The 23,865-nt window shown below is 36.1% G+C and overlaps 1 protein-coding gene across 1 annotated transcript in view; it reads left to right on the plus strand.

Annotated features, from left to right (window-relative positions):
* The window catches only part of HMGCLL1 (3-hydroxy-3-methylglutaryl-CoA lyase like 1), an 88,184-nt gene that overhangs the window by 4,333 nt on the left and 59,986 nt on the right, over positions 1–23,865 (plus strand). Inside the window, exons 2-4 of the mRNA XM_068407222.1 lie at positions 18,819–18,896; positions 19,893–20,000; positions 22,920–23,015. Of these exons, the coding sequence (XP_068263323.1) occupies positions 18,819–18,896; positions 19,893–20,000; positions 22,920–23,015 (282 nt within the window). The remainder of the gene's footprint in view (positions 1–18,818; positions 18,897–19,892; positions 20,001–22,919; positions 23,016–23,865) is intronic.

The raw sequence follows: 23,865 nt of genomic DNA on the forward strand, positions 1-23,865 counted from the left end.
ACAAGTTAGGTCTTGCACCACTGGAATGGTCAGGAAAATGGAAATGAAATGTAAAATTACTTTGGTTTCTTTGATATCCAGTTTTAAGACCTGGAGGATGGGCAGGCAGGGAGGGAAGAAGAGGAAAGAGCTGCTTAAAATGAAGGAATGTGTTGCCACACACAAACGCACGCTTATAATCTGGCTATATATTAAATACAGAGTAGAAATTTAAAAGCTAAGTATCAAGTGGTGACATTTCTTTAATAGGTTTCTAATCAAAATAATGAGGGTGAATAACCTATATGACTTAGGTTTAGAAAAAGGATTATATAATGTGGTTTCCATAGTAGTGAAAATGATTGGATCCTTAAGAGATTTTAAAGTTTATATAATAAGGAATAGAGGACTAGATATTTAAATGATGTAAAATAGAGACAATTCCAAATCCAGTTTTTAATTACATTGCATGGCTTACAATACTTTGGAAAACATAGAATCAGTTAAGGTCAAAGGGTCAACTTCAGTGTGAATCATCTTCTGCCACTTTAAATCAGTGCATCCTACTCTAAGAGGGTAGTGGCTAAACATAGCTAAGTAATAAGCATCTTAGAACCTTGTGTTTTAATGTACCACTAGCTACGTGTACTAAGAGATATAGTATATTAGGAGTTACATCGTTTGGTGAGGGCTGCCTACATCTACTGTAAGCAAAGCAAAAATAAGTAAAAAATAAAACTAGCCTCTTGCTCTGCTGGATGTGTCTGTGACCTTGGAGGTGTAAATCTGTCTCGATAATGCTGATGTGTGCTATGTTATCTTGTAGGATTTCTGTCACAGATTTAGGCTGTCATATACCCAGAATTATTAGCAGTTGTTCAGTATATTTTCATTGGAAAACACAGTGTACATTATTGTCAGTTTTAGAACTGGAGAGGAACACAAATTCTGCATGCTAAATACATATAATAACGAACAAAAGCTTGGGTCCTCTAATTTAGACAGCTAACTTCTGTTTCAGTTCCTAGGTTGCAGTGATTTATATGCTACATGCCTAAATATCCAGACCTAAAACACACAGCCTAAGATTCCCTCATCTCCTCACTGCATGACACTCTTGGATCAAGAGATGCACACAAGTATCTTAATTTTGCAGTTTTAATTTGCTAGTTTAGATTTTGCAATACACTATCATGTTTTAAATATATGCTAGAAACCTCTCAAATTTATTTTTAAAGTAACTCAAGCATAACAACTAAAACCACAGTCCAGATGACAATTATGTATATTTGTCTTAACCACTTCTTCTATTTGATGGTTGATTCTTGATTCAAATTACAGCATAAAAAATGAGGCATATGTTATTATACTACCTGTGAGGAGAAGGCATGTCTTTTTTATTTGAATCTTTTAGCTACACCTCAGAGCAACTGATTTGACACATACTATATTTCATGTTCTTTTTATCTCCATGTAATTATATATTCCAGGAACAAATTCACAATTACAGGCTCTCCTTAAATAACTACTTAGGCTATTGTAATTTTTTATTTAATTTATTTAGTTTTAAGGAGTACTATGAAAGTTTGCTGTCAACAATATTGCAAATGTATTAATTTATTAGGACAATTACAATATGCAAGAAATAATACATCATAATTTACATTCAGGTTTTTTTAGATCTGCTGAAAATTGCATATAAAGTGTATTTTTAATAGAGAAAAAATAAGCTAGATGCCATAAACTTTATAATGCAGAATTCCTGTTTCTTGGCTTTTTAAAATGATGGTGTTATTTAAAGATACTTAACGAAATCAGTATAGAGAAAGTATGTTAACTGAATGGGGCAAAGATCTTGTATCCTTTTTTTTTCTCCTCTCTCCTTTACACACTGTTCTTATCTCATTCTGTGTTCTCATCCGGAACTTCCAGAGTATTTAGATTTTACATTATCTTTCATGTAGTTTAAGACTAAATAAGAGACTTTGAAATTCCTCATTTCCAGTCCTTCATATTCTTCTATGTGTAGAGGCCTTGTCAATACAGAACTCAGGAGATGGAACTTTTTCTCCATTAATACATCACAAGAAAGGGTCTTTTTTTGTTGCAGATTCCGAAGAAACATTTATTTTCTTAATGTTCAGAAGATGTAAAACATACAAAGTTATTAAAAAAGTAAAACAAATAGAAGAATAAAGTAGAAAGCATTATTATAACTACAATTTAGAATTAAATTATAAACTATTAAGTTCATATCAGCATGCTTTTCTTGATGATTTTGGAGATGATAAATGACATTTGATACATGCTGACACTGAAGGTAGTAAATAAAACACAAAAACACTCCCACTGAATTTAACTGGAGTAGAGACAGTTCAATGCTTAGCTCTTTCCAAAATTTTCTTTGAAGTCAAGAGGAGTCTAGTCAGTAGACTCATGCCAATTTTTTCAGCCAGGTATTCTTTATGCTGCAGAATAAGAGCTCAAGAACATTGGTGGATTAAATATTGAAGAGAGAAAGTATGAAATGGCTGAGTAGTTGGTTTGCTAAAGGTGCCAAACAGGATGTTAGAAGTTAAGAGGCTGATAATAAAGGGTAAGTTTGACCTAAATGGAATCACTGACTTTTAGTTCTTTTGTGCCATTGAATTGTAAATAGTGGAAAGGTAACAGGAGCCTTTTAGTTGATACAGATTTATGCTATATTGGGATTATTATGTGGGTTTAGAACTTTATAATACAGCTGGAAATGTTGTAAAGGATTTTACAGATCTTGCTCTGCAAATTTGGGAATTAAAAAAACGCACAGGAAATTTCTACTCAGACCCAACATCTGTTTTTTGGTGAGATTCTGTTTTTGACTTGTCCCACCTCCACCTCCTTCAAAGCCTACATATGGGCACAGTGATGTTCATTTCCTCTCTTGCCAGCTCAAGGAAAAAGATTAATTTCAGACACCCCATGTGTCAAATCATCATTTAAAAATTCATACATCTTGAGATCATTCTTCTTAATTCATTTTCTCATTGCCTTGGCTGAAAGTGAATATAAGCGACTTGCCTAAGATCAAGTAGATCCAAATTTAATTCCTACTGAAATAAATGGGAATATTATCTTTGTCTCAGGTCTTAATAAGGATTTTATTTACAATTTGTGGATCTTCTAGCTTCTAGTTTGGGTAAGAAAAATCTCACAAGTGCCTTATAAGACTACTGTAAGACTTACCAGTTGGTCAGACATAGAAGTTTTCATAAAGCAAAATATTTACTGCTCCTAATTAATAAAATTTTGTATCTTTAAACTGTCTGACAAGGTGACTAATAAACAGTAGTAACAGTCATCTCTATAGTGGCTTGGATCACAAGTTACTTTTTTTTCACTTAGACTTGGCTTGAAGGTGGAATGCTGGGTACCTAGAATGAAGTTACACTTATTTTCTCTCAGTTTCAATGACAGGACCTTTTTTTTGATATTTCAGAGGAAAAAGGTAGCTCCAATTCTTGCAGCATCTGGGTTGGAAGATTCACTTGTCTATGAAAGCGTGTGTTTGAATTTCAGTTTCTATGTGAATATCACATAACAAGAGACTGGTGCAGTGGAGGTACAGTCCAGACATAAAGCTGAAATGAGTTCTCGTCACCCTCTGCTATTTCACAACATAAATATTTGAGGCGTTTAACCAAGGTGATGATTCTCTGAAATTTTAGGAATTGAAGGTTATTGGGATCCTTTGATGTGTCAAATGTGGAAGGAGTTATGTTTAAAGAAACTGTGGGGGACTTCAGAAAAATAGTTATTTAGTACTTCAGGCTGTGTTGAATTCTCTTCTATTGTTTAGCTCTCATTCATTTAAGAAAGGTGAAATATTTTCTTTAGCATTCTTCTTTTCCCCCAAATGTATATTTAAAAAGATAGATGAAGTATGAAAGAGAAATGTGTATTAAAGATGGTGTGTGGTATTGTGAACTTGCTGGGGAATGTGTACCACCTTACAATGTGTGCCAGTGCATGTGTGGATCTTGACATACAGTGTAATGACGTATTATGCACTCAGTAAGGCTCATCAATTAACTGAACCTCAGAAAATACTGGAACAGAAAAAATATTAATTTTAAGAATGGGAATAAAAAGCTATCGGGCACAAACTTGTAGGAAAAAGTTCTCTCTGGCTATCTAATCCATCCATCTTCTGTCACATAAAGAAACTCGTCTGCATATTGAAACTCTTGAGAAAAGTTGCTTTATTAACTGATGGAATTTTTGAGATAAGAGCATGTAATATGAGGCCTGTAGCTCCATGATCAAAATCAGACTTTCATACTGTGCTAAATACCAGTAAAGCTAATTTGGCATTTTTGCTTTTCAGCAAAAGGGAAATATTTTATTACTGCTGTATTAATGTACACTTGTATAGCCCTTTTGGGGCAGAAATGTCAAAATGGTGTGCACACTTTAAAACTAAGCAGTGCAGTGGAGATAAAAGGTTCTTCTATTTTGTAATATGTTGATAAAGGCATAAATTGTAATGAATAATAAAGAGTTTATTAAATATGAGATTATGAATCAGATACAGACTATATTTCTGACTATCTGGTCTTTTAATCAATCTCTCACTCCAAAGAAATCAGAAAACTGATAAATGCATGATTTACATTTCAGGAAAATACTTTCAGGGATAGTTTAAAGGGTTGCATTTCAATCTTAAGGTATTAGAGTTGGAAGTAATCAGCTCATGACTTTTCAGACTTTTACTGGGTTAGACATAGTAATTGATGACAAAGATTTCGATCATAGTTTGGAAAAAAATTCTGATGTTGCAAAAGATGAAAAAGGTGCTGCAGGTGATGAGAAGGAAATTATGCTTACTGTCAGAATGTTGTTGTACATGTTATTATTTTTAGATAATCCCCTTGTTAAATGGAGATTTATTTTATGGTTTTGTGTAAATGAATGAAAGTTACTCCAATTGTTATATTACATTTGAATTTGTTATATGGATTAAATATACTTATGGGAGTGATTCTCAACAGCTCTTGCAACAAAAAAACAGATTTATTACATGCAAAAACTGCTAAAAGGTGCATTGGTAAAAAAACTAGGCTGGGTAGACATTTTTTCTTTGTTTGGCTGTTTTTTGTCTACAGATGTTAGCTGTTTTGTATTGGAATAAAGGTGTTAGTTTATGAGTTTCTTGGAAAAAAAAGTTTAAAGGCTTTGAATGCATGAGATGTGTGGATTGAAGCGCCAGAGGACATTGGTGGAATGTTAGGTGAAACCCATAGGGAAATAATTCAACAGCAGCATCTGGAAAGGAACTGTATGTGGCTTGAGGGTTTACTTTTAATGCAAGTAGTTAAGATGAGATTAAATATAGGTGTTAGTATGTGAGAATTCAGGGAGCAAGGTAAGTGATGAAGGTATATCATGTGGAACACTGGGATTAGGAAAAAGATTTGACAGAATCCACAGCTGATCACAGCTGAATTTTTAAAAGCCTGGAAACATAATTTGATTTGAACTGTATGTTGGCTTCATATAAAGCAAAAAAGCTTACATGAATAATTTATTGGGGAAAGAGAAGAGAGAGGATAGGCAAGTTCCTTGTCCCTGCTGTGTCTCACTTTTGCCTGAATGGTACGAAGAAGATGGAAAGTTAAGATGATAAGCCAGCTGGCTGTTGGCTATACAGAGAGGAATCAACTGGTGATTAAGAATTGTCTCTTGCCTCCCTGCCGTTTTTTATATTTAGGACTTGATTCAATTGCTTAAGCACAGTTGTCTGGTGCCAGGTGAGATGCCCTAAGGTAGCTGAGATGGCTTATACGGCTGGCAGACATCAAACAGGATTTATGGGAGACCTGTGCCCTCTGGTGTGGTAGCTGGAAGTCAAGTGGGGTGCATCTCCAATGCACTAGGTGCCTGTAATTGGCCAGCTGACTTGTGCCCTTCCTACTTGGCTGAGTTGTTTCATACTCTTTTTGCCATTGCTGACAGGTCCTGTGTCCTACATGGTGTGTTTAGGGAACCTTAAGACATTATATGTGAATACATAAATTGACTGTACTGGGATACCTAGCACACCTGTAGACATAAATATGTAGGTACCTAAGTTCAGGTGTCTTAAAGTCCAATTGAATCCTGCTTTGAGAACATATCAGGACATTTTGAGTTTAGTGAGTGGTATGGCTGGATTGCCATTTAATCCCTAAGTGTTATTATCTATCATCAGAGTTTAGAACAATACTTTGGTCAAGATTATGTGTCACAGTAAAATGAAAGTACAGCTAATGGTAATATTATTAGGGTTTTTTTACTTATTTCATGCTTAGTTAACACTGACCCACTGGTGTTATTACCAGTTTCACGACAACACACATTTCTTTCTCACCTGTTGTACAACTTATTATCCAGAATATGGAGGCTGAATCTTCCTAAATTTGTGAAGTCTAGAAGTAGAAACAATAAAAAACAAGGAAAGCTTATGTCATTTTGCCATGACAATCCTTAATCTTCTCTAAGAGTCTGAAGTGATATGATCCCATTTTGGTTTTGTCTTTGTCATAGTTTCTCCAGTACCAGTCCATTTTCTTCTGCTTGTTCCATTCCACTGTTTTCAGGTTTGCATGGTTAGAACATATTAAAATCTTATTACTTTACTATTTAATGTAATAAATTGGAAATTGAACCAGTTCAGTAGAAGCTGTGACATCTCATTATAATATGAGTAGTTTGTAATAAGCTCATAAAAACTGATAAAATTTTTTAAATGTTTATGTTAAAAGTAAGGCATTATGTCTGTCTTTTCTAAATTTCATATAACGAAAATTTTCAATAGCTTTAATTATTATCAATTAAATGGGCAGAAAATTATGTTCTTTAAATATGCTCACATTTGACTGATTCCATTGTGAAAAACCTGGTCTAGTGGAAGGTGTCCCTGCCCATGGCAGAGGGGTTGGAACTAATGATCTTTAAAGTCCCTTCCAACCCAAACCATTCTATGATTCTACGATCAAGAATGGTGTAGCATCAAGATACCATAATTTCCTTCCTACTATTGGGAAATTATTATGGTAACACTTTGCAGATGTTATTTTTCTAAACAGCTTTATAAATTCCAAGTTCTTCTGAAGGATGAGTTGCCAACAGTGGCTAAATAAATAATCATTGAACTACTGTCATTTTTATGAGTGTCTTTTGGGAAGAGAGCTGTGGAAAACATAGTGGTGGGCCAGCTGTACTTGAATTAAAGATTTCCTTGATCTTTTAGGCACTGCCTTTGGACACAGAAGGTAATTTTGATGACAATAATGAGAGTAATTGATTTTCTTCCAGCTTTTTACTTGAGTTCTTAAAGATCTATGCATAACTCACTTTTATTGACAATGAGGTATTTAAAGAGACTTATCTGATAGGGTGGATGGGCTGGCTTGTCAATGTATTCGTTTTCCCCCCCATTGATATCTCAAAGCATTATAAAGGGCAAATTACTTTCACATGTTGGTCTTGTAAGGATGATCGTGCGTCTGCTTTTTCAATGTGTGTGGAAGAACACCACTCTTTCTGCCTTCTAGAATTCTGTCTTCAGTCTTGCCTGTAAAACACCATACACACCATAATACTATTACCATAAATAATAGTAAAGGAAAGTGTGGGAAGTTTTGGCTCCAGTGTCATGAGTATGCTGTTGATCTCAGTTCTCTGTATCCTTCTCATCCAGCCCAGATGGCAGAGTATAATTGCTTTTCCAGGCTTTGACCAAGATAGGGATACGGATTAAAGAGAGTTGGCTGCAAATCAACGTGGTTAATGCAGAAATGCTGCTTGTTAGCCAAGGGAAGCATTTAGGGAAATAGAAAAAGGTAATGTATACACCATGTCCTGAAAAACACATTTTTACTTTTTGCTAAAGTGACTGGCTGTGTTGGCCTCTTACTAACAACAGAGGCCTCTAGTACCATTTATTATTAATGACTCCGTTGTAACACAAATCTAACTGTGGTTGTCTATGCCTCTGCTTCCACCTGACTCTAGTAATACATTCCTTTCCTCATTATTTTGCAAGTTATCCAAAATTATCTGTGACTACAGCACATCTGTCTGCTTTTAGGTTGCATGACCTGTTAGCTGTAATTGACACTTTTATTCAAACCTCTGAGATTCCACGTGCTCTACATTTGTTGAGAATAGCAACAAATGTTTTTTAGAAGATGACAAGTCATCAGTGATAATTCAGAAAGTTCAGACTCATCCAGGAGACTGTTATTTGACAGATTTGGTCTAGTTTTTTGTTCTGTCAGGTTGTGAATGATTTTATGTAAAATACAGACATAAATATTAAAGAAGGGATTTGTTTTCAAAGATTGTGAACAGGTTTTGGGCTTCATTTTATCCTTCTGAGTATTTGTCCTGTAATGCTACCACTTTTTCTCAGAGCATCCAACACCATGGCAGAGAATTGGACATGGTTTGCAGTCACTCTTAGAACTAGCTGGTCCTTTTGTTAGATATTCAGTTCGCAGTTCCTGAGATTTCCTTTTCGCAGGGCTGTCAGAACAGCAGTTTCAGTAGCCTACATCTGCCTGTGGGATTTTCTGATCCACTGGAGCTCGCATGCGGCAAATTTTAAGCCATGACCAACAGAAATGTTTGTCAATTGACATTTTGTCTCTATTGTCATTTAGTTAGTTGTTGTCCTTGGTGGTGTAGTTAGAAGTAGCATGGACTGTCGTGATTTTGATGATCACAATTTAAAATGAGTAACTTTATGCAATTCAAGTGTTCACATTTCTTACCTTTGCTTACTAAAGGGAAAGGCTTCAGGGATCTGTAACTATCTTCACAATTTAAAATGAGTAACTTTATGCAATTCAAGTGTTCACATTTCTTACCTTTGCTTACTAAAGGGAAAGGCTTCAGGGATCTGTAACTATCTTCACATTATAATAATTTTGGTACGTATTTTCCAGTATACTTTCACAGGCTTTGTTTAAATTGACATCTCAAAATATTTGAAGAACAATAAGATTAAAACCCAATAAAATATGTTAATTATTAATAAATTTAGAGTGTTGATATTTATATGCCTATATTTCCCCTAAATATTTATTTCTAATATTTGAAAGAATACTAGTAATTGTATTTTATGTAATAATGATATCATGTATGTTTCTTCATTAATGTTTATATTTTGAATAGGTGGTCTTAATAGATTTTGCTATTTACCATTATGTAAAGTGGGAAATACAGCTTTTATTCATTTTCTATCCAGTGTAGCCATTACTGTGTACCTGAGATGTAACCACCGGTTAAGTTGTGTTCTGTCATTTCACTGTGTCTGTGCTTTGCACAGTTTTGGGGGTTGGAAGCAATATATGAAAAGTTACAAAGCAAGGACTTAATCAGAACCAAAGCTAAAGAATATAGGCTAGCAATTCATGGCTTTATATACTGCTACTGGGAAAAACACATGCCCAGTGTAGTAGTTCAGTGTAGCTCTTCAATCTTGGAAGAAATACTGTTACATTTTGTGTTCTTTTCAAATAAGGCAGAGATGAAGAAGAAAAACTGGTTTATGAAGAAACTTAGAAGGTCATAAAGAAATATAGGATAATACTGTTGCAAGATCAGTACAGTAACCCATGAAATTTGTTTTACTAAGAGTGGTAGTTTCAGAATGTGTTCCAAACCCATGACATGATAAAAAAAAAAAAAAGGACTCTTTAAGCCTGTTTATTACTTCTGAACTCATCACTTCCTCATAAAAGGGGAAAATGAGGAATAGTCTAAGAGTGAATGTCAGTTTAGTCTGTGATGTAATATGAAAAGTACAACAGAAAACAACTTGCATCTTCACGTGTATTTAAAAATGTATTAATAAATTATTAGAGCTTATTCTTATGCTTTTAAAATAAAAGTGAAAGTAGACACCTCCAAACAGTATTCAAATATATGACTACGCTTTCAATTAAACAAAACGGAAGGAGCCAGGGTTTCAGTTTATGTGTATTCATAGTTCAAGCTGAGTTCACTTGAATTGGTTATAGCAGGCAAATTATATGTTGGAGGCAGCTGCAGGTTTTGTTTGCATCTCTGAGCGGCTAAGCACATCCACTGTAAGCAAAAGGGTAAACTGCAAATCATAGAAACCAATATTCATCAGGTGTTTGACACAAAGTATGTGAGAGTTGACCTCTTCTGATCTGGTATAAAGGAAAATAGTCTGAGAAGTGAGGAATTCCTTCTCTTATTCCCTCCAACTCCTGCAGACAGAGTTTATATTGATTTATTAACTCTAGCTCCTTTGGAAAATGTGCTTTTTTGTGTTTGGCCTGAAAGGAGTTGCTTATTCAATTTCCTACGTCTTGTTACATTTGCTAAGACCTGGGAGATGCTGTGCTGTGAAATTGGTTTGCCCACTTCGCACCCCTCCGGTGATTCTCTGTGCAGTGATTTAGTACAATTGCGTATCTTGCCTCAGTTTTATCCCTTATGAGCAGAGTTGTATTTGTGTATCGGACAGAACTCTTTTACTGTTAGTTGGATTTTGGTGTATTTTTTCATGTCAAACCCTCATTTGTTGCTTGAACAAGACATTATCCTTTGGGGTTACTCTCATAGCATCTGATAGCTGTAGCCCCCACTGGGTAAGGAGGTGGTGCACCAGGATCAGAGAGAGTTAATGTAGAAAGCACTAACTTTCAGACATGACTGCATGTGATATTACTGGCCTCCATCAACAAAGCTTCTACTTACAGTGCTAGCCATTAACAACTACTGCACTTTCTTTTTTAGGTACAACTGATAGAAAGGGGCAAAGTGAGGGAGAAATAGCCTGCATTCTACTCCCAGCATGTATGACTTGGGGTAAAGAAATTCTCAAGGAGTCTGTATCTGAGCTGGATGTCAGGGAGCAAGGATCAGATATTGCAATGAACTCTAGAATAACAAATTTATCTCAGTTCGATTGTCAGGGAGCAGCGAGGGCCAGCAGCTCCATAAGGGAGGGTAGCTGAGGGTGGTAGCAGGGCTGGCAGGTCACCAGCCAGGGCCCAGTCCCACAGTAGCTAAGTGAGGTGAGCAGGGTGGACCTAGATGTGGTAGTCGGATTCAAGCAAGAGTCCAGGTCATCAGGCAAGTTTCTGGTGGTAAGGGAGGTCCAAGGTTAGAGCTCTAAGTGCAGATCAGTAAGTTAGGGTCAGGATTCGGTCCAGTGATGGTAATCAGGGTTGGCCATGCATCCCAGTGACCATCAGGCAGGTCCATAGTGATGACAGAGGTCCAAGGTCAAACTGGTCAAGGTCTGTGAATGCTCTGTTTACAGAGGAGTTATGGGAAAACACGGAGGCAAGAATTCAGTTGATCTGAATTGCTTCTGATGCATAGCTTGGGCAGAGGAGTAGAAATCATGCCAGTTGCTGCAAAGAGATGCTCTGAAGCAGGAATTAGAGTCCTCTTAATTCGACTGATGCTGCTTAAATATCCATGTGCTGCATGTTGCCTTTCATATACCTGGAAAATTGTTGATATGTGAGGTATCGGTTGCTGAGGGTGTATTTTGGATTGAAATGATCTGCTACGAGGGGTAATGTCACTTCCTCTGTCCTATGTATTTACCTGTATTCCAGTTTTTCAGTGAGGAAGAGCTCAGAGGCAAAGATGAAATGCGGCAGCAGGATGGATTGGGAATCATGTCAGCAAGGAAGAGTGAAAACTTAATTTAGAATGACGAAAAGAATGCATTGCCTACTGAGCTCTTGGAGGAACTCGAAAGAAGTTCCTCCAGTATAGTTCATTTGAGGAAGATGTCTGCTTGGGATTAAAACATCTGAGTTAAGATATAAGTAAGTGTCTACAGCAGCTGAAGTTCTCTGGGATAGCCAGTGCAGACCTAAGACAGGACTCAGTTGCCTAAACATAGGTGCCTAGTGCCATTTGAAACACCTAGGATATATGAGACATCCTTATGGGGTAAGCATATCCTGTACATTGTAAAATGCACAAGAGACCTCTTTTCTTCTGGAGTGGCATTCAGTCCCCAAGCAGTTATACAAACTTGGCGATTAAGATCATCAGCCACTAGGTGTGAACCTTAGGATGACCTGAATTATTATTTATCTCCATCAGCCATATTAAATAAATCTCCTTCAGCTGCAATGAGAATTTAAACATCTAGCGTGCCTTTATACGCCTGCATGGGGGGAACCATTTAGAAACTCAGTTCAGTTGCCTAGCAGATGTGTCTAGTGCCATTTAAGATGCCCTGCAGTGTATAGACATCTTGATAGATTTGAAATGAGACCTATAGTAAATGGGCGAAGTGGGACCGATGCCCTTCCTGAGCAGCCCTTGGAGGCCAGAACTCTTCAGTCATCCAGAATGACTCCAGGTACATATGTTTAGATAGCAGGAATGAGCTGAGTTTTCTTAACCTTGAGCTGAATACCACTCTTAAATCTCATCTTGTGTAGCTTTGGAAGACCTATTCTAAAGGATTTCCAAAAGGAATAGTAATATATAGATGGTATTTTACTTTTTTAGGTTTATAACTGTATGTCCATGAGTAGTGTAGTTAAGAGTGTGACTTGAATTTTCTAGTTTTGTGTAATATTATTCTTAATGCAGCAACATTTTTTTACAATCTTTGGAGCATTCCTTGTTAATGTCATTTGTTACCTTTTGCACTGTGAGTTCATCAGAATTCTGCTCACTTGATAGAATTCTTTTTACGAAATATTGATTTCTAATTTCTAAATAAAAGTCTTTTTTTTTCTTATTATTTGTTAGTTAATATTATTTGCACTTTTTGACCTTTGTCTTTACCATTAAAGTCCTCTTTGTAAACAGGATTAGATCAAACAACTGGCTACTCCAGCAGCACAAGCTTTTATAGTTTAGTTGAATTCCCCTGTGTTTAAAATAATATTTCTTCTGTTTTCAAATGAATTACTTGTATTTTATTGTAAACAGCCCCGCAACAATTTAATAAGTGTACTAGCAGATTATATTAGAATTTAATAATAACGGAAATGACAGGAGAAATGTTAGAGCTATTACTTTACAATAGAAATTGCTACAGTGAATTCTGTCAGTTCAGATAATCTCCTGATACATGTAAATCGCTACTTTCATAAGCTCACACAAGCCCCCTAATAAAAGTTTTTAGCACATTCAAATTAAATTTGAAGAGGTGGACTAAAGTAATACCTGTAGGTTTAATGCCCAGTAGAAGAGAGATGTGGACATACTGGATTAGATCCAGCAAAGGGCCATGAAGATGATCGGAGCATCTGTCATATAAGGAGAAGCTGAGAGAGCTAAGAGTGTTTAGCCTGGAGAAAAGGCGGCTCAGGGGGATCTTATCAATATGGACAAATACCTAGTGGGGTGAATAAAGAAGACAAGTCACTGAGAGCGGACAAGAGGCAATGGGCACAAACTGAAGTACAATAAATTCCATCGTTTGTGCTGTGAGGATGCTCAACACTGGAACAGGTTGCTGAGGAGCCTCCATCCTGGGAGATACTCAAGACCCAACTGAACATGGTTCTAGGCAACCTGCTTTAGTTGACCCTGCTCTGAGCGGGGGTGGTTGAACTAGATGATCTCCAGAGGTCCCTTCTGACCTCAACGATTATTTGGTTTATTCCAGATAAGTTAACTCTGCATGTAACGAATTTCATTCTGTAACGATTTACTTGCATTTTATGTTTTGCCCTGCTATGGATGATCTCTAGTTGATGGAATTCTTTTTTGAAGTAGGAAGGCCAAAACTAGACACAGTATTTCTACTCATTAAGGGGCAGACTACTGTTTTATCTATGACATCCCTGGTTAAGACTAGGATTAGATTTGCCATTTCTTCTTTTTTTTTTCTTGAGAGCATGATGTTATTGACTCATATTCGGTTTGTTGTTTGTGTTAATATCCCCCGTCCTTTTCTATAGAACTGTTTAGTCAGGTGCTCTCTATCTTCTATTTTACAAAAAATCTTTTTTTGGGGGTCAAAATTATTACAATGGAGAAATAAGCATGACAGAATTTGTAAAGGACAACATGCAAAAATTCTTTTAATTAGCATCAGATACAATAAGGATAGTGCTAAGTGTTGTGTTAAGTATTGCTTCTATTGAAATGCATCATACTTATTTCTCTAGTATGTCAATGGAATTTTGAATTCCAGTTCTGTGGTCTAAAGCACTTGCAACTGCTTTGATTTTGGTATTTCTGTGTTATCATTCAGGTCATGAATAGGCAGTGATACCATAAGAAAATTTACTTAATGAAAGCTTTTCAAGGGCTGATGAGTTTTTTTGCTAGTCCTGGCCTCTTCCTGGCTACTGTTCTCCTGGTGGTCATGTCAGCAGCATACGGCAGAAGTTCTAGGATAAATAATCAGTTTACCTTTACTGAGGGATATTCATCAGGTGTGTCCCACTGTTTTCTGACTGTCTGTATATATTATTTATATCTCAGAGGCGAATCTTCTATGTTTTCCCCCTAGTTAACTTGGGAATGAGTACGTTTTGTATCTGCCTTCCAGTAGTGTCAACTACATAAACAAGTCTCTCCAATACCACTTCAATCATTACTTGATTATGTACTAAGATTTTAATTTCTTCCTGTTTCCTGACCTTGTGGAAAAGGAAAGCAGAGCTTCATCTTTGCTTGGTTAGAAAGATTGAAAAGACTTGAACCTCCAGATTCTTCTCCCTTACAGTTACTTTTGAGCAGCTTGGATAATATTTGCCAGTGCTATTAGTGTCCATGTGAATGAGCTGCATGGAATAAAAATCAGAAGGCTGAAGGAACCTCAGCACCTTTACTAGAAGTAGTGAAGCAGTGACAGAGCTTAAAAAAGTGTGTTTATTTAATTTGATTACATTTATGGTTATGTTAAGAAGATTATACTGCTTTAATTAAGGGTTACTAGGATTTTCTGTAATGAACTTGAATTTCAAGCTATTTCAAGACTCTTTGGCTGCATTCTGTTTTGAGGGAGGCAGTTTTTTGTGGTTTTATATGCTTTTTTGTTCTCCCTTGGCAAGGCTTGATACATGGAAAAAACAAATTTTTCAGGCTCTTAGTCTTTTATGTCAATTATTTTCTTTTTGATATTTCAAACATTGTACTTTGGTAGCCATTACTTTTTAACAGAGCCACTATATAATTCAATAAGCAGTCACCTCTAAATATCTACCATAACTACTTTTTATACTTAGTTACATAAAAATACTTCATATAATTCAGTAAATATTTTTTTCTGAAACAAAATTATTTACCTGACATGTTTGTGTTTAAAGTGAATGCTTGTGTATTTCTGTAAAGTTCACCTTTTTTGGACTCTCTTAAAATATAAAAATTATTTTTCATTTTTCTCTTTATATTTTCTATTTATTATGTGTAGACCATTTAATGCCATACTTGAAGGTGTCGAAATTCTCTGTTTGTCTCGTTGGTTCTGAAAATCCTTCCTTTTACCCAAGGTGATGGTACGCATTTGGAATCCTCCAGTTAAGAGTGCGGTGAACTTGATCTCTCAATTCACGAAGCCCAAGTCCTGGTTAAGGTCTGATGCCATCCAGACAGTAAACAGAGAAATGATTAAACTCTGTGTACGTTCTTAAAGACTTCAGTCTGTTCTCTGGATTTGAAGCTTGCCTAGTGAACAAAGATGGCATTGATCTTGGCACAAAATGTGACTGTTGGCTCGGGTGACTTCTTCAGCTGTGTTTCAAGTGGTGTCCAAATATTCTGCAAGTGTGACACTGTGATCAGAAGACTTCCCGAGAAAGCGGGGAGTCTCTTTTTTCTTCCCGACAACATTGTCAAGTACATATCTCCAACGTCTTCGAAGAATGTCCTAGCAGCTAGTTACTGAGTATTCATTCATAGGACAGGTGAGATTAAGGTGAAGAGCTACTCCTTTACTCCTCTGATTCAACTTGGGCCACAGAATGGGAAAATGCTAGTCATCTTAGCAGAAGATGGTACGTGTACTCTTACAGTCTCTGATCTGTTTCTGAGTTTTATCCAGTGATTATGCACTGTAAAATGCATAAATAGTACACAGGGGCCTGAAACTAAGGATTATGCCTCCCTTTTACTTGCTTGTTATCTGAGCTTCAGCAATGCAGCATGAGAGAAATTATTAGTTATGTTGGGGAGAAGGATGACCAGAACAGAATTTGTGAGATGAGTAAGAACTGGCTGAGGAGGAAATAAGAGATAATGTTGAAAGCAGATTTATTAGACCAAAAAGCCATTGCTGCTGGAGTTCCTCGGGTCTTTTTTTTAAAATATGTTTCTTCTATAGCACTAACCCCAATTTTTTGAGGTAGTATATGTTTGTGTTAAAATAAGGTAATCATGTTAGTCCAAATGTTTTCACCAGAAAAGGTGAAGGTGGTAATATCTGCTGATGACAGAAAGACAGGAGGCACTATCAGTACCACACTGGATGCCACACAGGAGGAACTGAGTGACCTTGAAGACAGGAGCAATCATTGTACTATAGATGAAACTAGATGAAATTCAATGCAAAGCAAGACTCTTCTGGACTCAGAGCCAAGATGTTTAAGCTGTTCATCAGTTCAAAGAGTGTAAGGATTTGTCTGTAGTACTGCCTTGGGTTTCCACTACGTGGCCCTTGTGAAAGTCATCCCGCACGTGGTTCTCAGTGTCGTGTTCAAGAACAGTGAATTCAAGTTGGGACTGACTAGTAGACAGGAAGGCTATAGAGAAAATCAGGGAGTGAGAGACCTGGACTATGGCTCGAAGAGATTGTATGCTTGTAATATCACAGATGGAGAATAAAAATCAATACTCGAACGCCTCTCTGCAATGCCCCTTCCAAACTTGTGTCCCCTACGAAATCCAAGGGCTGCAGACACCCCCTGACTGGCTGTGTGAATGGCTACTGCACGTGCTGTAGCTGTGTGAGCTGTTCTGCAGGTACAGCTCTTTGATTTCAGCAAAAGTTTTACCACGGTAGGAACTGAATAGGATTTACAGGATTTGGCCTAGAAATTGAACATTTTTGCCACCGAAGTTTTATGGACATTTTACATGCTCTAAATTAAGCTTTGGTTCACATAATCTATTTTAGCTCCTTTTTTTTTTCCAGTCACACCTTTACTCATAGTGCAGCTGTGGCATTTGTCTTGTAGTGAGAAGGATCTGATATCATGAAGTAACCCAGATTTATGCCCGTAGTGCTGAAGCGGTGCTGTATTTGTGAAAATAACTTAAAAAAAGAGAAACAATATGCAGCAGATGTGAAGGTTTTACCTTCACATTTAAGGAGGTTTATACTGTCAGGGAGTGTGGGCTTAGATGTTCCACGTGATCAAATAGATACTATACAGCTGTTTCCCATTCTTTTTACTGGGCTCAAATAAATACACAGTAAATGCTCTGAAATATGTTTATTGTATTTTGGCTAGTATTGCGGCTGTTGCTGCAAAGAACTTACTTTTATCCACGGGCACCGAGAATGCGGGGAGAAACCCAAGGTTCTGTAGGAATGCTCATTTTCTGTTACCATGAGGAGGAATTAGCAGCCGTTTGGTTGAAACAACCCTGATGATACTAGCCAGAGAGGGATGAAAAATGGGTTTTTCATCTGTTTGTGGATGATGTGAGATTAGTGGCTGTATTTACGCACTGCAGAAGTGACTTCTGGTCTCTGGGCGAGCTGTGACTCCCGCAGACGGGAGCTGTCCCCTGGGCTGTCACTGTCGTCCTTCCCATGGAGTTTAGCTGGCAGGGAAGGTGGTGGGTGCAGCGGGAGCAGCTGTCCCGCAGGCAGCTCGTGCTAATCCCAGCATGGGCTTTCAACACTGCAATGGAGACGCTGGGTCAGATTCTGTGTTCAGTGCAAGACAGAAAACAGAGTGTCTCCAGGGCTCATGATGGGGCTGCCTGCATCCCTCCTGTTTGCTCATCCAGGTGCTGGCAGCATGCCCTGAGCTGGCCATTTGATTTGTTTTTTAAAGACACACAGCTTTTTGGGGGTCAGTCTGAGCAACTGCTCTGAACTGTTTCAGGACTGAAAGGCCCGGATTATGCTAACTGCCACACCTGTCAACTTGATTCAATAACAGAGCAGCTAAATAATAAAAAAGGAAGTTTCATTTCCTTTCACCTGCTTTTCTGCTCTCGTTTCTCCTTCCTCCCCCTTCAACTCCCGGTGCTCTCCTTAGCCCTTTGACCTCACTGCTGCCTTCCTTCTCTCCTTTCACTGTCAGCCTCCTGCCTTTCCAGATCTTCCCTTACACCTGGAAAATTCTTCTTCTTGTCTACCAGGGGCCTTCCTTGTTCTCCTTTAAATCCTTCTTTAAAACCTTCATCTTCAGACAGAGGAATTGCTTTCATCTTTTATTGATAATCTCTTCAACATTTCTTGACTGCTCTGTTCTTCTCAGATTTATAGCCTGGTCTTGCAAACATTCACAGAGAAGTAACTGTTCAGTTAAATTGAGAACATTCAGTTAGAAGTTTGGAGGACTGGATCGTTCGTTGGGAAGCTTTTTAAAATGGGAGTATTTCTCACTCTGTAAAACACAGTGTTCATTTATGGTTTTATGTACATTTTTATAATAAACATTTGTGGCCTCAGGGGAGCAGTGGAACATGCATGCGGATAACTTCTGCTTTTAACTTTTATTCTCTAACTCAAGGTGTGCAACATGTTCTCACAGATTTTTAAAGGCCGTGAGCAAAGTTACTGTTGACAATATGACTTTATACCAGAATCATATGAGAGGACAAGTACAAGGTGTACTTTTGATCTTAGTGACCTTCATTGTTTTGTGTTTCAGTATTGATTTGTATTTCAGGAATCTGAAGCATCTGGACTGCCCGAGTACATAAAGATTGTAGAAGTTGGGCCAAGAGATGGATTACAAAATGAAAAGGTACTTTTTCTCTTTTTTGGGGGTATGTTTTGACATAGACATCAGCATTATTTTCATTATGTAAAATATTTTATCTTGATAATTGTGTTTCTTACATTTTATACTATAAATATATTTATTGATTTATGTGTTAATAACTGTCTTGTATATTAGAATAAAGGTATATTACTATTTAGCCAGATGTTAAATCACATAATTTCTTGCTATACTTGGTTAACTAGCCTTTCTATTACTCTACCGTTGTTTTTCTTTCTGGTATTTGTCTTGTCAATCAATCACATTCTGTCATGACATAACTGGTAAATGCCATGAAACACTTGTCTGTCTTCGTAATATGTGTTTGTGCTATATGTGCTGCTATAGTAGGAATAGTACAATAGGTTTTGCCATGCTTTCCACTGAACAGGCATGGAAAGAAAAAGAAATCGCTCTCTTGATGGTATTTTCCTGAAGAGTTGGTAGGGAAGCATGGAAGAAGATTGAAAGAGACTATGTAAAATAGGGTACATGTATCAAAACAATCATCTCTTTCCACAAACAGGAGGATAAACTTACATATATTGTTGTTACTGATATCAAAGGTGTTAATAGTATAAACAGAACAGGAGAATTACTCTGCCTCAACTGTGGAGCTTTTTTTAATTTTTTCTCTGGTTGGACTATTCTGTGTTACTGTTTCCTTTGTTGCTTGTTTGCTAGGTTGGTGTTTGGTTACTAACAATTAGTGAGGCTCGATCTATAACAAATTACATGGAAGTGCTTCCTCATTCTTTTGTGGTGGACAAAAATTGGAGTAGGATCATGTACACTGCCTAGTGCTTTCCTTGTGCAGTAGCTTCCTACTGTCAGGAAACAGTATAGTTATGGTATAATGTATGAGTATAGTTCATTATTTAAAAAAAAGGTATTGATTATGTGCTAAGAGCATTTAACTTACAAAAGTTTCTTACCACATGAAATACTTTACTTTACTATAGTATATCTCCATGTCCATAGGTGATAGTCCCAACTGATATCAAAATTGAGTTAATCAACCGGCTTTCCAGAACAGGCCTGCCTGCAATAGAAGTGACCAGTTTCGTTTCATCCAAATGGGTGCCTCAGGTATGTAAAACCACCACCATTCAGAACTATTTCAATTTAAATGCCATTCCATGCAGTGGAGTTTTCCAGTAGTATAGCCTGTATAATTATAGAAGAAAATGGAACAGAAATAATATGTTGTCAGAGACCATTTACGCAGTTTTCAAGATTTATGTTTTTATTCAGGTCAGCTGAAGTTATTTACAAAGTAAAACATGAAATTAATTGATTTGAGAAAATACTTCAATTTTTAACGTTGTTGCACATCTTCTGTTAAAATATATAGAAAGTTTGTCCTTTTTAAACCAAGAGTTCATCCTGGGCCTGGACTGTATTTCAGTCTTTCCTCTGAGAAAAACATGGTATGATCATACTTTGTCATGAGTTAGCAGAGCAAACTGGCTGTGCAGCACTCTCTAAGGGACTATCTTGATTTATTTCAGTGTTCCCAGGATCACCAGGGAAGGGCCTAAAGGAAGGATAATAGGAAAGGGGAAGAGAACAGCGACAACGCAGAATTTCTTTGGTGGCAATGCAGGGGCAATGACTTTTCAGATTGTATCTGTTAAAAGCAGCTAGCCTGAGTTTTTCCAAGTGCCATCAAACTTTGGCAGCTACAACAACAGAGAATAATATAGGGGTTTTTAAATATTAGAAGGAAAAGTCTAAAGCAAAGGTGGAATTGTTCCTTTCTTGTTTAATTATTTCCTTTTCCTGTGAGCCATTAAGAGTACCAAATTTAGCACAGGTTTGTCAGTTTTGGAAAAAATGAACAATCTCTTCTTATCTTAAATTCATGTCTGAATACTTTATTTTAATAGCTTAATTTGTGTTTAAAATATTTTTTATTTAAAAGATAAGATTGTGTTGCTTTGATAGGGAGTGCAGTCTTGACTTTGTCTTTCCTTTGCTCCTTTCTTTTTTTTTTCCATAGGTCATGGGAATAGAATTCACGGTTATGTTTAGAAAACTCATTCACTTATTTCTTTCTTTAGTATTTTAAAGCTCTTTTATGGTTTCCCATCCACTGTTTTTTTTGGCAGAGATTTTTTTTACTGAAAAAAGCTAAAAGAAAAAGTTCCACAGTAGCAAGGTGCCATATAAAACAGGATCCCACACCTATAACCTAAACAGCCAAAAATTATAAATATCTACCATTAGAAAGCTTATTTTTAAAGAAATTCGGAAAAGAAATATTTTGTTACAATTTAAAATGTTATAACATGCAATATGTATTAAAATGGGATTTTACTTACAGGAAAAATAGTAATGGCACAAATGTAATACATATAATATTATTTGGACCTGGCAGCTTTATACTGGTTGAAAAAGTGTCATTTTGGTTTTCTAATATATTTTAAGTCAGACTATAATTTTAAAGTGTGGAATTAGTTCCAGCATTTGCCATTTAATTAATCATTTGGTTTCAAACATTCTTCCTTGCCCTGGGAAATGTAGATACTATTTATATTAAATTAAGGAATGAAAAATTATTCTTAAAAAAATAAGGCATTACCAAATGGTTTCTTGTGAGGTTATCAGATATGTTAGGTGGTCACACTGATTTAGTTTATGTAGAAGCAATTACAAAAAGTTGCTTTGTGCCATCACTTGTTGTTTCCTGATGGGAAATGAGTTGTGTCTGGGTATAAGACACTTTTCATACCCTATATCCACTTCCTTATAGATACCTGTTGGGCTTACAGTTGAGGAGGCATACATGAATTTTTCTGATATTTTTAATCCATTCATTTTCATAGTAGAAACAAATGACAGGAAGATTCCAGGTTGCCAGTAGTATTGTTACTTAATAATCTGGTATAATTTAAAAATCACATATTTAGCATTGTGGTACTGCAAAGCTATCAATAAAGTATCTGTTGAAAATAAGGAGTAATGGTGCTCCTCAAATGACTTTTCATCAGCGTGGAAAGAATCAGAAGTCCAATTTAATATTGTTTGCTCGGAAGATTTGCTTTTATGGGAACTGATTTAAAAAGCCTTTAAAATACACTATTCATTTTTTAAAACTCAAAATCTGTAAGACATGAAATATGAGGGATATGTTTTATTAACTATTGTTTTCAGGCATGCACACCATTAAAAAAATCAAGTCATTTTTCCTTCACTTCCTTCAAGAAAATGTGTTTTTCTAAATAATCTACAGTTTATTACATGAGTAAGTCTTTTATCTTCTTGATTAGTATGTGGAGTATATTTAATCTTGAGTGAGGAAAGTATAAGAATATCTTAAAAAGGCAGAGTTTCTTTTGTGAGACTAAGGAAAACGAATGCTTGAATAAAGTAATGGTCTTTGACTTTTGCTAAAATAAAGAAGTATTTTCTTCTTTTGAAAGAAAATTCTAAGTATATTAAAATGTTACACTAAGCAGAGAACTGGATTTTGCTGTATTTTTAAGGATAGACTTGTGATCAGTCTTTTCAAATATGCTGATTACAGTGTTGAGTAATTCAGGTTCACTTATGCTTAAGATTGTGAAGTTGCATTTATCAGCGTGCTGAAGTTTTCAAGATTTGCATGTTTTTAAAATGTCAGTTGTTCTGTTATTACTACCTGTTGAGTCCATTGAGGTAAGTTTAAAGTTGCAGTAACAGTTGATGATCGGCATAATCACAAGTTTATCAATTTATGATGCAAGTTATGTTTTTACAGATACACACAAACAGAAACACCATAGAAATCTTAGCCCTAATTTTATATTCATATACAACTGGAAAGCTTGCAACACAAATACTCAAAAGTTAAGAAATCCCAAAAACAGAGTGCTTGTAAAAACATCAGTTTAACCCATTTGTTGTTACACTTTTTGTACAAACTGTATACCTAATGAAGGCAAAACCACTCTAAGCCAATTTCTGCTTAACTATATAAAATCAGAAAATAACTGCTGATCAGTACAAGTTATTTATATATTTTAGATGGCAGATCACAAAGAAGTTATGAGGGGCATTGAGCGGCATCCTGGAGTCCAATACCCCGTTCTCACGCCTAATCTTCAAGGTTTTCATTCTGCTGTAAGTGCCTTCGTAGAAGATGTCCACAATTACCTCTTTCATGTTTCAGACACTTTCAGTTCAGTACTATAAACTAGCTATTTAATGTCATATAACCTGTCCTGTTAGAACTAAGCTAAGTTTTTTTTAATTAAAAACTCTCATTTTTTTGTTGTGAAAAATGGCTAAATTCACAGGGTGATGTTAAGCTCTATATATTCACATTTTAATGGAAGTATTGATCAAACAGTTTTTGCAAGTTCCTATAAATGATGCTTGTATATGAAGAGACAGTTCCTTCTTCTTTGAGTTGTTGGCCCTAAAAAAATTTCTGAAGAGTATCTTCTTATTGGAAAGCAGTGAAGAATGAGGAAAGAGTCAATTAAATGAAAATGCTTTGTAGGAATGTATTAGATTTCTTAAATTCTGCATTTCATTTGGGTAGGTGTGAAGTTTAAATTGTTTCAGTTCATACAAAACAAATATTTCAAATTATAGACTCAAAGTATTTGGAATTTCAAAAATGGAGCAGTTCGATCTTAAAACACACACATTGATAGTCAAATCTTTACACTTTTTTGTTTTCTGAAAATTTTTCATGCTTCTATGCTTTTGTCTTGGTATAAGACAAGCCGTATTTGGAAGGCATACTGCTTGATGGACATTTGTGGTGTAATCTATCATTCAGTTTCTCTGCTGCATATGAAATTTCTGTTAAAACAGAATCCTGTACATAGGCGAGTTAACTATCAATTGTCAGATTTATAGTGCCACAACTTTGTCTGCAATGGTAGCTTGTATGAGTTGAATTAAATCCATATCTCTATACCATATTTAGTGATATAATGAAAGGAAAACAATGCAAAAATAG

The sequence above is a fragment of the Nyctibius grandis genome, chromosome 1 (assembly GCF_013368605.1).
Source record: "Nyctibius grandis isolate bNycGra1 chromosome 1, bNycGra1.pri, whole genome shotgun sequence".
Classification (NCBI taxonomy): Eukaryota; Metazoa; Chordata; class Aves; order Nyctibiiformes; family Nyctibiidae; genus Nyctibius; species Nyctibius grandis.